Source organism: Girardinichthys multiradiatus, chromosome 14 (assembly GCF_021462225.1).
Source record: "Girardinichthys multiradiatus isolate DD_20200921_A chromosome 14, DD_fGirMul_XY1, whole genome shotgun sequence".
Taxonomy (NCBI): Eukaryota; Metazoa; Chordata; class Actinopteri; order Cyprinodontiformes; family Goodeidae; genus Girardinichthys; species Girardinichthys multiradiatus.
The window spans coordinates 18,268,247-18,283,934 of record NC_061807.1 but is presented as its reverse complement, the minus strand read 5'-3'; the positions used below and the strand labels follow the sequence as shown (position 1 = coordinate 18,283,934).

The 15,688-nt window shown below is 37.9% G+C and overlaps 1 protein-coding gene across 1 annotated transcript in view; it reads left to right on the top strand.

Moving 5' to 3' along the window:
- The first annotated feature begins 4,689 nt into the window (after positions 1–4,689).
- Positions 4,690–15,688, top strand: part of LOC124880305 — a 31,333-nt gene continuing 20,334 nt past the window's right edge. The window contains exons 1-8 of the mRNA XM_047385351.1: positions 4,690–4,826; positions 6,103–6,273; positions 6,427–6,660; positions 6,758–6,857; positions 9,530–9,771; positions 10,251–10,508; positions 11,425–11,868; positions 12,152–12,397. Coding sequence (XP_047241307.1) covers positions 4,793–4,826; positions 6,103–6,273; positions 6,427–6,660; positions 6,758–6,857; positions 9,530–9,771; positions 10,251–10,508; positions 11,425–11,868; positions 12,152–12,397 — 1,729 coding nt within the window. The 5' untranslated portion in view covers positions 4,690–4,792. The remainder of the gene's footprint in view (positions 4,827–6,102; positions 6,274–6,426; positions 6,661–6,757; positions 6,858–9,529; positions 9,772–10,250; positions 10,509–11,424; positions 11,869–12,151; positions 12,398–15,688) is intronic.

Below are 15,688 nucleotides of genomic sequence, written 5' to 3'. Positions count from 1 at the left end.
ACATAGAGATTAGTATTCCTGGGTCCCTGAGCAGCTACTGCGTCAGTTCAAGGTTTAGGAAGGATGGTAGAGTTTCATGAACTTCGTTCAGCTCTGGTTACCTTACCAATTCAAATTGAGGGGAATAATTTATCATATAATGCCATTTGAGTTGTTTGGATGATATCTTTGAAATGATCGGAATGATAATTGCTCTCCAGAATGTTAGCATCGACGACGCCATTGTGGATACCCTAAAAGCCATTGAGCACCGTGTCCGCATGGAATATGCACAGCACTCAAGACTTTAGTGCTGTCTGGCATAACCATCGAGGTTATTGCTGTTATGTTTTCTGTCTCACCCAGCACAGTTTACTGCGGTCTCTCTTGTTTTTATATGAAAATTATTTTATATTATGAAGCTTATTTTTGACCCCTCCTTGAACCACCACCTGAATATTTCAACATCATTCTTAAAATCTCAGTTTTGCATTAATGTTGTGTTTTGAATTAAAAAAAAGAAATCCACCAAAAACACACCCAGCAGGGATCCTAATACTGCTTTGTGTATATCTTGGGCATACAATTTTCAATCAACTCCTGTCATTCAGTGGTAAAACAGGACCAGAATTCAGATTTAACTATTTTAGAATACTCTAATTACACATTACTTTTTTTGTTTATTTATTTATTTAACCTTTATTCAACCACATAGGTCAGTTGAAAACTGTTAGAATGGCCCTTGGCGGCTGGATTAAGCAGGAGGCATGAGGCAGAGATAAGATGCAGACCAAGCAGGTGTTTATTCACCAACATTGAACAGGTTTACAAACAGGCAGAGAGACCTGTTTAGCAAGTCACATGAGGTCTCCACATCAGCTCACCATGATCCTAACAGGCAGCCATTTATAGTGTACTGCACTCTCTAATTAACAGACCTACCATGGAACAGGGTAAACAGAACATATACACTCACAAACATCTACAAAATGCCTGAAACATCCAAATACTTTATTTAATAAACTTTGTCTATATCTAAAAACACATTTCCACAGCTAGATTTAAATCAATAATACTAAATCCTAAAGTGCAAAGTTTACTCTCCCCTCTTCTCAATCCATGGTCTTTTCCAGACCCTTTAAAAGGTGCTCAGGCCCCCAGGTAATCTTTTTGCCTGAACACCCTGTAGAGAAAGAGACAGAGGTAAGTCATCTGTACAATGAATACAAGATTACACTTTAAAATGTAAACCTTTTGCCATTAATTTCAAAGATCAATTAAAACAGAAATTGTCAGCCATTTGATCATTTGTTTACAGGACAGGCCTTCATCATTTCCAAGATGAAGAAGAGAAGAAGTTGCCACAGCACAACCACATACAGCAACAATAAAAATACTTAAGTCTGTTTCTCTGTAAATATTTTATGTAATGCTAACAAATTCCAACATTTTTAATGTGTTTCAATTATGGAAATGTTGACTTTCATTTCAACCTGAAATGACTCACAAAAAAAACACAAAGATGGCAATTAGAGAAGTTTAAGCAAATGTTTATTTCTTTGTCGCTCAGACCCCGGTGGAAGACATGTATGGTGTTATGGTTTGCCAGATATAGGACCCCAGAATGCAGACGAGCAGGCAGCGTGATGGTAAGTGAAAAAAAAGGTTTAATAACAAAAACTCACTCACAGCAGGAGGCAGGAACAAAACAAACGGGCAGGCAAGACAGGCATGGCATGATAAAAAAAAAACAAGACTTGGTTTGAGAATGTTTCCGCGAAGAACAACTGAACAGGAGTGTATATATGGAAAGTAAACCAGGTGGAGCTAGGAGACAGATTAGTTTGGGCAGGTGAACCGAATAAACTTCATTGACAGACAGAACAAAACGTGGCTGCGGCAAAAACAGAGACTCTTGAACACAAACTAACAGAAACTAGAAAAAACATGAAGCAAAAGCATAACCAGATCCAAAAACCAAACTTGACAAAACATGAACAAGACGACAAAACTAAAGCATGACCAGGAAAATAACAGAAGCATGATTCAAAATCTAAGAAGAAAAAATCAGAAACCAAAAGCCAAATAACCCCAAATCATAACAGATGGTGAGAATGGCATGAGCTTGAACATCTTAAGATTAGAATTAGCGATGTCTTCCCCCCAAAAGAAGGGGCCGAGGCTGAAATGGAAACGATATGGGAGTTCGTATAGGTGATGTTGATCTGACTTGGATGTTGAGATGGGATCATCTGAGCCTGAAAAGATAGCAAAGAAAGTTAGTGAGCCTGGTAGAGCGTGAGAGGGCTGCTGTGTGCCTGACAGCCTGACAAGGTGTAGTTTGGGCTGTGCCTGACAAGTCATAGATGGGGCTGTGTCTGACTAGGCGAGGAGAGGAATAAACTGGATAAATAAGAGAGATTTAATTACATTAATGACAATACGCGATAAGGAGAAGGATAAAGCGGTAACTTAAATGAAGAAGCGTGGTAATTAAACTCATCTGCAGCTGATGGATAAGAGGAGAAAATTAGGTCAAAAGAGCTAAATATAGATAGAAAGGATGAGTTTAAGCTGAAAGGCCAACCACCACCAGTTAATGCAGGAGCTCTTACCTAAGAGCTGATAGATCGTTGAGCAGCTAGAACAGAATGGAAATCTGGACAAACATACGAGGAGAATGCTGAGGACCTGGAATTTGGACGAGACAGAGCATCGGTGACTGAGTTAGAATAACAGGGAATATGATGGGCAGAAATAATGAAATTATGGGTAACAGCTTGCCAGGTGATGCGACAGTATCATGCAGGTATCATGCAAGGCAGACACAACAACAGAAAAACATAAAAAAAAATATACCTTTATATGAAGTGCAAATTCAAATTTCTTTTTTTAGGGCTGCTAAAGTAAACTCAGTAATTAAGTAATTAATTAACAGTTATACTCAATGTGAGAAATAAACAGAATGGCAAAGGAAGAAATATTACAAATATTTGTTAATCACATTTCCATTATAGAATTTTCAAAATAAATCAAGCTTGTATAGAATGATTTTAGGGTATATTTAACATATAAATAAAGCTTTGATACAGACTGCTTAAGGTTAAACTGTTCTTCCAAGGAGTAAACTTCTGCATTTAGATGAATGAAACACACCCACGATGTTTACAAAGGAATGACTGGTTTTTATTTCAGTAAAAGAAGAGAAGGTATCTTTTATTTATTTTTTGGTGAAGAATGTGGTTGGTCAGGAAGCTTAACATGAAGAAAAAGATAACCCTGGTGAAACTCAGATTTAAGCTGAGATAATCTTTGCATAGATATAACTCTCCAACCGTCAGTTTGTTCCCTTAACCAGTAAAGTGAAATATATTTTTGTTTGTGTTTGTTGCTGTGCCTGTTTTTTGTTTTACCTACTATAGTTGTGCCATTTGCCTTATTTTACTTTGTGGTTGGTATAAAACAGATACTGGTGCATTAAACAATACATTATATGGATTTGCAGAAATGCGTCCAAGTTTAGGGTAGGTATGACTTAAGTTATGACAATATATTACCATATGCGTTTGTTAGTCTATTTATATTACATTTGCTATTATATTTAATTGTATGCAGCCAGCACATAATACAAAGAGCAAAATTTCCATAACTTTGTTCATAGTTGTTTACCTGGTTAAACTAGGCTTGATTGCTCATTGCAAATTTTGTGTGGTTAGCTTGTTCTTTTTGTTAAAATAATATTTATGATGTTATGTGATTTACATTCTTAAAGGTTTCTAAATAAATAAAAAAACTATTTCCTATCATTCCAGCCTTTCTAGCTTTTTGTCTGAATCATTAAATCATGTCACTGCGAGAAGAAATGTTTTTTCACTGAACGTTCACAGACAGAATGAACTTTGAGCTTAATTATAGCGAGGGATAATTTTGTGGTAAGAACAAATTGGGGATTTTTTAATAGAAATATTATTTTGAGGAAATTTCATATTCATGCTCAGACATGCTCAAGACTAGCAATCTGACATTGCACTGGCAGACGAGGTCAATTTACCGTTACTGTTGTGTCTCCAGTCCAGTCTGTAATCTTGGTAAACATTGAGGTATTTACTACTTCTCCTTCAGTGATAGAAATAGTGTTTGACATTTTTCTATTTCTTCTAAAATCTACAATCATCTCATTTGTTTAGGTTACTTTGAAGATTATACAATTGTTCCCACAGAATGGATTTAAGCATTCCATCAATCTTTGTACCCAGTCTCCATCTCTGATACACTGATTAACTGTGGAGTCATATGAGTATTTCTAAACATGACTGGACTCTGACTTGTACTGGAAGTCTGAGATGTACAATGTGAAAAAATATTGTGAGAGTAAACAGCCCTGTGGTGCTTCTATGCTGGTCGGGCACACAACCTTTTAGTCTTACAAACTATAATGTTGGCGATTAAACCTTGATAAATATTCCTAATAATTTAACTTCTTCTATAAACTCTGTTAATGTTAAACACTTGATTTATTTTAAATTCAATTATCTGGTTTGTTTGTGACACCTTCTGTTTTGAAACGTTTGAGGTTAAGTTCCTCCCCAACTCTGTACAATCAGCTGTCCTGGTAGCTGAGGGTTTACATTTTTCCCATGAATGTCACACCCATCTCTTATTTAAAAATGCAGAGCATCTCACGACTTTGTTAATGTGTGCCTTGCAGCATTGAAGCTCATTATCAGCTTGTATACGTTGCCAAATACATTTATAGCTTTTGAGTTTAGAAGGCATTATCTGGGATACTTTATTTTGTCTCCAGCTTTCACTCATGGATTACAGGCTGATCCTCTTTGGGTTCACAGGTTTGTGTCTTTTCTTTTTATTATTCTGGCTTCTTATGTTTTTCTCTTATGTCTGAATTGAAAACAGTGGTCTTGACATTGGCATACAGTTGGAAACTGAGGCAAAGTAAGCAAAAGGTAAAACTGAAGTTTTGTGTTAAAAATGTCTAGGTACAATCTGAGATAATGATTAGCACTTTCACCTCAATGCAAACAGTCATGGGTTCAAATCCCAGCAGGAACCTGCCTACATGTTTTGCCTGTCTTTGTCTTGCTTCTCCCTGTGATGGTCAGGATATCTGTCCAGGGTGAATTCAAGTCGAAATCAGATATGAACATTGTACAAACATTGTGCAAAAATCTCAACATAACTTCTCTCCACTGAGAATTTATTGAGGACTAAATGGTTTGGTTGTACAAGGAGTCTCTCTCTCTGTTTAACTTACTGGACACACTAATATCACAATATCTCAGAGAAAGAGCCCGTTCATTAAGTGCATACATGTTTTTATACAGTGGATGAAGTAAAAAAAATGGGTGGGTGGTTAAATCCAAGGGTTAGACTTTAGACCCCTCTTTGTGGAGGTGAAGCCTCTGCATCTCTGCTTTGGGTCAGATTGGCTCAGATTGTTTTTATATTCTTTAGATAATTAGATAGTTTGCAAGTTATGAGGCCCAGAGCCTGCGTCAAAGTGAGTGCCCATCAATCTGCATTAGAAAGATGTCTCACGCAACGAATGGGGCTCCTGTTTTGGCCTCGAAACAAGTATTCACATCTCACCCCTTTAAAAGACAAATGTTTTCACTCTAACAGTTGTCAGGTTTGTAGCTTGCACACACCTTTTAAGGGGCTGAGATCAGGACTTTTTGATGGCTACTACATAATATTTATATTTAATTGAGAGAAATTCTCAATGTTATTTTCTATTTGGAAGACCAATTTGTACCCAAGCTAAAGCATAACCTTCAGTGTAATTTCTTGAATTGTTGCTGCAATATTTCCACAAAATGTTCACAAATTAATGGTAATGGTAATGTTGGTAAGGGACCTGTTTAATAAATATAACTCCCTTTAACTATACAGATGGCAGATATTGCAATAACACTAGAAGGATTTCAGGACTGAAACAAAATGTAGACCCCAACTTTGACAGTGACTGTCACTCTGAACAAAACTTAAACATGCAGTTTTCTTATTTTTCTGGCATTTTCAGCAGAAGGAACAGTTAAAGAAATTAACAAACAAAGAAGTTGAATGTAATACAATGCTGGAAAAGCTGAATCAGTTTTGTTTCAGGGACCCTGCTCAGTGTTGCCTGTGCCCAAAGCCGTCAGTACTACTTCGTGAACACTTCGCTTACATGGACAAATGCTCAGAGCTTCTGCAGAAGTGACTACACTGATCTGGCCACCATTGAAAACACAGCTGATGTTGATGCTTTTCTCAGGACCTCCTCAAACTATACAGGTGGGTATTTAATTTGCAAAAGGATTGACAACAAAAGTATAAACACATTCTATTCAAAACCTAAATTATTGCTTCATTATTACTGAAAGTCTCATAATATGTGACTATGAACATGTTTCATTGTAGATTTTTAAGAAATATGTTTTTATTTAGACAAGGCTTGGATTGGTCTCTATGATGACACAATAAACAGCTGGAAATGGTCCCTAAATGACAGCAGCTTCTACGGTCCTGGACAAGACACATTTAGGAACTGGTTTCCTACCCAGCCTGACGATAATTCAGGACAACAGCACTGTGTCACATTTTATGGTTCTAGTGTCGACTCTTTGGGCAGATGGGATGATGCTGACTGCATGTCCACAATGCAGTTTGTGTGCTATAATGGTAATGTTTTGTACAATATGAATGAAGAATTAAAATCTGAATAAGATAATATTTTCTGCTAGTTTTCTTTATCTATATTTCATCTATATTTTTATAGGTACTGTAGGAGGATCACCATCCTATGTTGTCAGTACTTTTTCTCTAAATTGGACTGAAGCCCAGAGATTCTGCAGGGCGAATTATGTTGATCTGGCCAGGTAATAATTAGACTGAATATTTAAACAAACACTGTGTTACTATATAGAGGTGGTTTGTAGTTCTGCTTCATGAATTCTAATGATATTATCCTTTGAACTTTGGTTTTGGACTTTATATATTTGATGTATTGTTAAGGATGTGTTCATAGTTACTGTTTCTCTTCATCAATCCTTGTTTCTGCTTTGTTTTGGCACTGAACAAAGTGAGCTTTCTTTCTGTCAACTATGCTCCATTTCACCCTTGTTGCTGAGCTGTTTTGTAAGCAGAAGTCCTGTATTTCCTGTATTTTTGTCATGCTCTGCTTCTCTTCTGTGTTTGTCAGTCATTCCTCTGAGTGGTTTCTTATTCCTGTTTCTCCCACAGATGCTGCATGTTGTTTATTAAACTAATCTTTTTTGCATTCAGTAATCACATCCCCAGTATGGTAGGAAACTAACAATTGGTTTGAAGCAGGCGTGTAGTTGTAGATGTTTTCTGAATAGCCCCGGACTTCTTGATAGAAGAAATTTAGAACTATTAAAAAGATGCAGCTACAAAATGGTATTAGACTTCACATTTTGATTTAAAAACAATACGATTTTTTCAATTGTGTTCCATATAATCACCTCCCGCTCCACCTAACTTGACAATGAGTGAAAAGGGGAAGACAAAAAATTGTTATTTGTGCACTCGCAGCACCACGAATGCGCAACTACGCGCACAGCCAGAGACGGACTCCATTCTGGAGAAGTCCAGAACAGCAGTTTACTCCAGGTTGACCTGCCTCCTTCATTACCTGAAAAGTTACACTGAGCGGCTCAAACAGGGATTATTTCAGAGCAAACAAAGAGTGGGAGCCTGGTGGGTGTGTGTTCAGGAACAGGTGGATGCCGAGTGGTATAACCCAGACGAGGATAGCGGTAAAACCTAAATGCTCAGAATGGGCTAATTGTAAGTTGCAGTTAATCACTGATTGACGCAGCAAGACATGAGGTGGAGGTTCACTCTAATGACCATCTTCAGGGTCAGGATGAGGGACTTTCACCTGAGCTACAGGTGAAGTTAAATGATCTGTGATAGAAAACAGTAGCAACCTTCTCTGTGAGCTTCTAGCTGGATTTGCATCATAATGTGAAAATATCTGGTCCTTTACTTCAGTCAAAATAAAAGCATTTAATCCTATCGTAGCTGAACAAATTAAAAGTTCTTCAGATCAACACATTGATCTCATTGTTGCAGCCAGTCTTATATTCTAGTTCTACATGTAGACAGAAAAAGCAATTAATCACAGGTGGACCATTGATTAGTTAACTACATTATTTTTCTGAATTACACATATAATATTATATAAACTAAACTAATTAAACAAGGATATAGTTTTACTGAGGGTGAGACATACATACCATATGTATACAGTTATTAATAACTAATATTAGTACTGATAAGGTCCAGGATGAGGCTCTATGCTATATTTAAAACACTGCAACTTACCACCCTTTCCTCTCAAAGTGTTTCATAGTAAGAACTGCACTAATGTCTCACATGCTCAGTGCAGAACAAGACTGTGTTGTAAAATGTTTCATTTATTATTTTTGGCAGGCCAGATTTCTTCAGAAGTGGAATGAAGGGCTGAAAAGATGGCGATTAAAGAGAACAGGTTCATAAAAGAAGGAACAATTTTAATAAAATGTTTCCAAAGCTCTTGGCATAATAAAATAAATGTGTTTTAGGATTTTACCATTTGACTAAGATTTAAGAAAATCAACTTTATACCACTTTCCTTTTTTGAAATATATGAATAAAGACAATAGAGGCTCAGGAGTGGAACACTTTGATGAGAATGTACCATTTAAAAGGTAATTTATGCAGATGACAAAAGAAGCACATTTATCTGGCCCAAAGTAAACATCTCTGAGTTTAAGAAAATCTTATGTCAGGAAAAATTCAGATTAAGTTATTTTCTAAATACCTCAAAATGTGTCATTATTTGCTTCAGCAAAATGGTTTTTCATCAGACCTAAACTCTGTTTCTCCTTGTCCTTCATTCAGCTTCTAACAAAAATAAAAAGTAAAATTATTGCAAACCTTTTTTGTTTGATTCACAATAATTTACATTCAGTCTAAAACCAGCCGAGACAGAGAACTGGTACAATATATCCTCTATTATTTTCATTTTAAATTAGCTATAAATTGTCTTATTGAAATCTAAATATTTTGGATTTGGGCTAAAGCCCCCAATGTTTTGAGACCCTAAAAACGCCCCTGGTTTGAAGTCACCTTTTACGGGTTCCTCCTGTTATGCCCCATGTCATTTCCACATGTGCTTTCCCCCTGTTTCTTTCCTCACTGCCTGTAAGTTTTTATAGAATCAGAGTCAATTTTATTGCAAAGTTTGTGCACAGAAACATGGTATTTGACTGCGATACACTTTGCTACTTTGCTCTCACTGAAGATTTTATTTTATTTCAGTGTAAATGGAAAATATATATATAAAATATCTTTAAATGTACATATATAAAAAAGTTAATTTACAGAGAAGATAAGATAAGATCAGTCCAAGTATGTATGGTGTTGTTCTGGGACTCAGAGCAACAGCCTGGGGCCCTCAGGAATTTCAGTGATGTTTCAGGAGATCCTTCAGTTGCCATATAAGACACAATGATTGCTTATATACTTTCATTTTCCTTCCTAGTATTCGAAATCTGACAGAAAATGAAATCATCAGAAGCCTAGTAGGTGCCAGCAATGTCTGGATTGGTCTGTACCGGGAAAAGCTGTGGTCTGATGGCACCCAGTCTCTGTTTCGACACTGGGCCAACGGTCAGCCAAATGATTCCTCTGGGGATCAGTGTGTTGCTGGATCCTTTACTGACTCCGGAAGATGGTCGGATGAAAATTGCAGCATGAGTTTGCCATTCGTCTGTTACAGACCAGGTAATGTATCTTATTTCTGCTACTTTAGCAGCCATAAATAAGCCATCATGTTAAACAAGGATTTACTGAGGTGTAGTTATTTCCTGCAGGCCAGCTCTAAGCCCTTCTTGGGTAACAGCTCTACTACCCAGCTGTAGTTTCTAAGAATACCTTCTTACATGCATCTTCACTCAGTCAGCTGACTGCCTTGTCATCCGCAACGGATGACAAGGCAGTCAATTATTATAATGAGAAGTTTCTTATATTTCTTACATCAGGAGAAGTTAGCCATTTCTTCTTGGGGGGGGACACCTATGTTACAGAACGCAGAATCAATGACATTATTTTTTGAGAGCTATGATTTTGTAAAGCAGGGAAAAGAAATTACAAAAAGTCCCAGATTGTGGGTGTAAAATTATTTTAAAAAAATTTAACATCTTCCATATGTCATATATTTGTTACTTTATGGTATTGCTTTGTTTTTGTTCTCTTTATCTCAGTTCCACCCAATGCAGAAGGTTTTACAGTTTCAGCACAGGATGAGACCAGTATCACCCTGCAGTGGAGTAAAGTCAACAACAACACCAGCTTTGTCATCCAGTTTAATGGTGGTGAAATAAATATTATTGCATCAGTGGCAGCTGGACTGGTAACTCACACAGTTTCATCTCTCAGTCCTGGAACAAACTACACATTCACTCTCTTCTCTGTTCTTGACGGCGTCAGAAGCAGTGGAGTCAGCATTACTGCAGCTACTGGTAGGACTTTACATTTTATTAATAAAGATTGATCTTTTTATACCAGAAATCTATTAGTTTTATCTAAAGCCTGTTGGTTTGTTATTAAAGGAGGCTTATTAGCTGTTGAAGAATTATACTTATAATAAAACCTGCTCTGTATCAACAAGTTAATCTAGTTGAAGCAGTGTTGTTACTTTCAAATGAAAAGAGGACTTTGGACCACTGAGACTCTGGTTCAGGAGTGGCCTGACACAAGGAATGCAACATTTGTATGAGTGACAAAAAATATAGAGCTTTTTCACGATAGTCAATCTGAAGATCAATGTCTTGCTCTCAAACAACATTTTGAAAAAAACATATTTGATGAATTTTCTCATAAAATAACTGACAATGTATGTATTCAAATGTAGGATATTATATAAAAAATAAAAACACAGAGAAAGGAGGAATTAAGTGTCTTTCAACAACCAGTATCAAACTTGCATCTGTGTCTTTAAATCCAAAGTGTTCCCAAACTAATGGATTGATTTTTAGTTTGAAAACCACTGCTGCTGCTGTTGCTGATTTTATACATTCTGGTCGTTTTGACCCTTTGTGATTTCTAACCATTTTTTCATGCTAGATATGTTAAGAGTAAAATGACGTTGCTTACTGTGGGAAGTTTCATATAACTCATCTGTCAGTTCATCCACATCTTGCTGACTTTGCTGTCCCTCTGCACTCCTTTTTCTGCCATCTTGTGGTTACATTTCAAAACACAAGTGCCGTAAGCACATGGCTGGAAGAGTCTCACGTAGTAGACATTATGAAAAATCAAGTGTATGTGCAATGCAGAATATAGCACAATGTAACAACGAGGTAAAAATAAAAACATAAGTACTTGGTGTCTTTAAATTATTTCTCTTCTGTTTTCTCCCACATGTTATATTTGAAGCTCCCTCTTGTGCTGACTGTCAGTGTTGTCCCTCCGGCACAGAGTGCATCACCACCAATGGAGCTGTTCAATGTCTCGACCCCTGTGTCAGCTACACTATACTGAATGATACATGGCGTTCAACAGATAACACAGACCAAAATTTCTTACAGTGCGACAGGTACATTGCCTGGAATGGCTGGTATCGCTTTTATTTGGGGCAAAGCAGCGCTCAGATTCCAGAGAAATGTGTAGCAGAACGTAGGTGTGGAACCCATGCTCCTTTGTGGATAAATGGGGCTCATCCAGTCCAGTTTAATGAAATCGTAATTCGCACTGTGTGTAATGCCTGGTCGGGTTCCTGCTGCTATTTTACCCCACACACCATCCAGATCAAACTTTGTTATGGATACTATGTCTACAAACTTCAAAGGCCATCAACATGCTGGCTGGCATATTGTGCAGGTACTGTTCTACTTCAATAACAATATCTTATAATGAATTAAGAATAATTAGTTTTTCTTTTACGATCAGCAAATTGTTAAATATAAATATATATATATAAATAAATATATCTATATATAGATATATATAGATATATAACAATTTTAAGGGTTTTATAGCGGAAAGAAATTAACTCATCCTACGATATCTTAAGCTTTCATAAATCCTTAGTTTGTTAGTTATATGTTTGTTAAAGATAAGGTTGCTTTAATTTTGAAAAATATGTTGTATCTGTCTCTGTTAGAACCTTCATTCCGAGTTTCAACACAAAATGAGACCAGCATCACTCTGCAGTGGTTTAAAGTCAACAACAACACCAGCTTTGTTCTCCAGTTTAACGGCACAGAAACATTCATCAGTTCACCAGATGGAGATGGACCAGTAACTCACACAGTCTCATCTCTCACTGCTGGAACTAGATACACATTCACTCTCTTCTCTGTGTTTGGGGACGTTAGAAGCAGTGGAGTACAACTCCTAGCTGTCACTGGTGAGATGTTTTACTTCATCCTTAAAGTACAAAGTGACTTTTCACACAATTATCCCTTTTCTTAGATATCAGTTTGATACGAGAGAGAGTACAGCACACCCTTTAATCAAACTTTTTGACTTGGGACCTTTGACCTTAAGGGGGGGTCATGGGGGACTGAGAGCAGCGGGCAACAGGTGTGGGGTGATATGAATAGAACAAGCCAAATATGGAAATATCTGAAATTTTACGGCGTCAGCACCAGTTAAAATAGAGGGGTGTGTTTAAGGGTTTTATTAATTAATTGTATGTTTTTAGATGTTTATACGTCTAAAAGACCATGCAGTTTTTCCACTTTAAATGTATACACAACGTAATGCGGAGCAGTCACATGAAGTCTTAATAAAATGATCGGTGTAACCTGACAGAATTATAAGTTCATTTTGCTTTAACGCAGGACCTATTCCTTGAATATACTGTTTGAACCAGTACAAAATAGGAAGACCTAAAAGTAAATAAAGATTGTGTTTCCCTACCAAGTTAGAATGAATAGAACCTTCCTCTTCTGCATCAACATAAGAATGAACTCAACTCCAAGGCCTTCCTCCGCTAAATTGTTTGAGTAATCCAAAGAGATGATATAAATAGAACAAAACAAATATGGAAATATCTGAAATGTTATGGTGTTGACACTAATTAAAATAGAGGGGTGTGTTTAAGGGCGTTATGGGCGAACCCTTGAATCAACCAATTAAAACAGAAGGGTGTGGTTTACTGTTTGTTTTAAATACTAGCAGAAAACACAGCACTTTACTTGCAACATTCGTTGGAAAAGAACACTCATTGAACAATGGTTAGAGTTAAGAGAATTTTTCGTCAGACTGGGGAGAAAAGCAAGGCGTGCCAAGATGATGAACAACCATCTACATCATCTACTTCCTCATCGGAGATACCTATCGGAACTCCCGTCATAACATACTCTGCATATGATGATCCAACTCCAACGACAACAACAATGGATGAAAAACCTGCCTCAGGTCAGCTAAGAGGTATGTTTCTTCTGTGTGAGACCCCAATAACCGTGTACCGGCATACACGCCGTGAATTGGATACCCAACGTAATCAACATATTACCTATACAAGGTACAAAGGCCTCCGTTTGACACTCGGGAGGAAGAGTTGTCTCCGGAACCATATGGACTGAGCAGCAAATGGGGGTATATTTTCAAGTATGAACTAGGTGAGCTCTGCCTGTATCAGCTGGATCAAGACAAGAAACTTGATGCATCATTGACTCTGTGAACTCTCACCCACAACGACTGGGCAGTGTTACAGCTGGCAATCACACACATTAATGATAACTCTGAATCAGTCTCAGTGCACCAGAGGGAGGATGAAGATGAAACCTCATCTGATGTTGAGAACCTCTCTTTAGTGCAGTCTGGGGATAAAAAACCACTGCGACTGGTCGCTGGTCTTTTCAGGCAAGCAGACGCAAGAACAACCAGACGAATTCCTCAGATCTCTTTGTGCTGGAGGCATTCAATCAGGACTGTGGTGTACAGGTCCTTCTCAAAATATTAGCATATTTTGATAAAGTTCATTATTTTCCATAATGTCATGATGAAAATTTAACATTCATATATTTTAGATTCATTGCACACTAACTGAAATATTTCAGGTCTTTTATTGTCTTAATACGGATGATTTTGGCATACAGATCATGAAAACCCAAAATTCCTATCTCACAAAATTAGCATATCATTAAAAGGGTCTCTAAACGAGCTATGAACCTAATCATCTGAATCAACGAATTAACTCTAAACACCTGCAAAAGATTCCTGAGGCCTTTAAAACTCCCAGCCTGGTTCATCACTCAAAACCCCAACAAAACCCCAATCATGGGTAAAACTGCCGACCTGACTGCTGTCCAGAAGGCCACTATTGACACCATCAAGCAAGAGGGTAAGACACAGAAAGAAATTTCTGAACGAATAGGCTGTTCCCAGAGTGCTGTATTAAGGCACCTCAGTGGGAAGTCTGTGGGAAGGAAAAAGTGTGGCAGAAAACGCTGCACAACGAGAAGAGGTGACCGGACCCTGAGGAAGATTGTGGAGAAGGGCCGATTCCAGACCTTGGGGAACCTGCGGAAGCAGTGGACTGAGTCTGGAGTAGAAACATCCAGAGCCACCGTGCACAGGCGTGTGCAGGAAATGGGCTACAGGTGCCGCATTCCCCAGGTCAAGCCACTTTTGAACCAGAAACAGCGGCAGAAGCGCCTGACCTGGGCTACAGAGAAGCAGCACTGGACTGTTGCTCAGTGGTCCAAAGTACTTTTTTCGGATGAAAGCAAATTCTGCATGTCATTCAGAAATCAAGGTGCCAGAGTCTGGAGGAAGACTGGGGAGAAGGAAATGCCAAAATGCCAGAAGTACAGTGTCAAGTACCCACAGTCAATGATGGTCTGGGACGCCGTGTCAGCTGCTGGTGTTGGTCCACTGTGTTTTATCAAGGGCAAGGTCAATGCAGCTAGCTATCAGGAGATTTTGTAGCACTTCATGCTTCCATCTGCTGAAAAGCTTTATGGAGATGAAGATTTCATTTTTCAGCACGACCTGGCACCTGCTCACAGTGCCAAAACCACTGGTAAATGGTTTACTGACCATGGTATCACTGTGCTCAATTGGCCTGCCAACTCTCCTGACCTGAACCCCATAGAGAATCTGTGGGATATTGTGAAGAGAACGTTGAGAGACTCAAGACCCAACACTCTGGATGAGCTAAAGGCCGCTATCGAAGCATCCTGGGCCTCCATAAGACCTCAGCGGTGCCACAGGTTGATTGCCTCCATGCCACGCCGCATTGAAGCAGTGATTTCTGCCAAAGGATTCCCGACCAAGTATTGAGTGCATAACTGTACATGATTATTTGAAGGTTGACGTTTTTTGTATTAAAAATACTTTTCTTTTATTGGTCGGATGAAATATGCTAATTTTGTGAGATAGGAATTTTGGGTTTTCATGAGCTGTATGCCAAAATCATCCGTATTAAGACAATAAAAGACCTGAAATATTTCAGTTAGTGTGCAATGAATCTAAAATATATGAATGTTAAATTTTCATCATGACATTATGGAAAATAATGAACTTTATCACAATATGCTAATATTTTAAGAAGGACCTGTATTTAAGACAATGTCGGCTCTGCCGTACGATGCTTGGGCAGAGACGATGAGTGAAATTGGACAGCGACTTTAACACCTTTTCCATAACTCACACTGCTGGATTGATGTCATGTCAATGAAAAAAACGC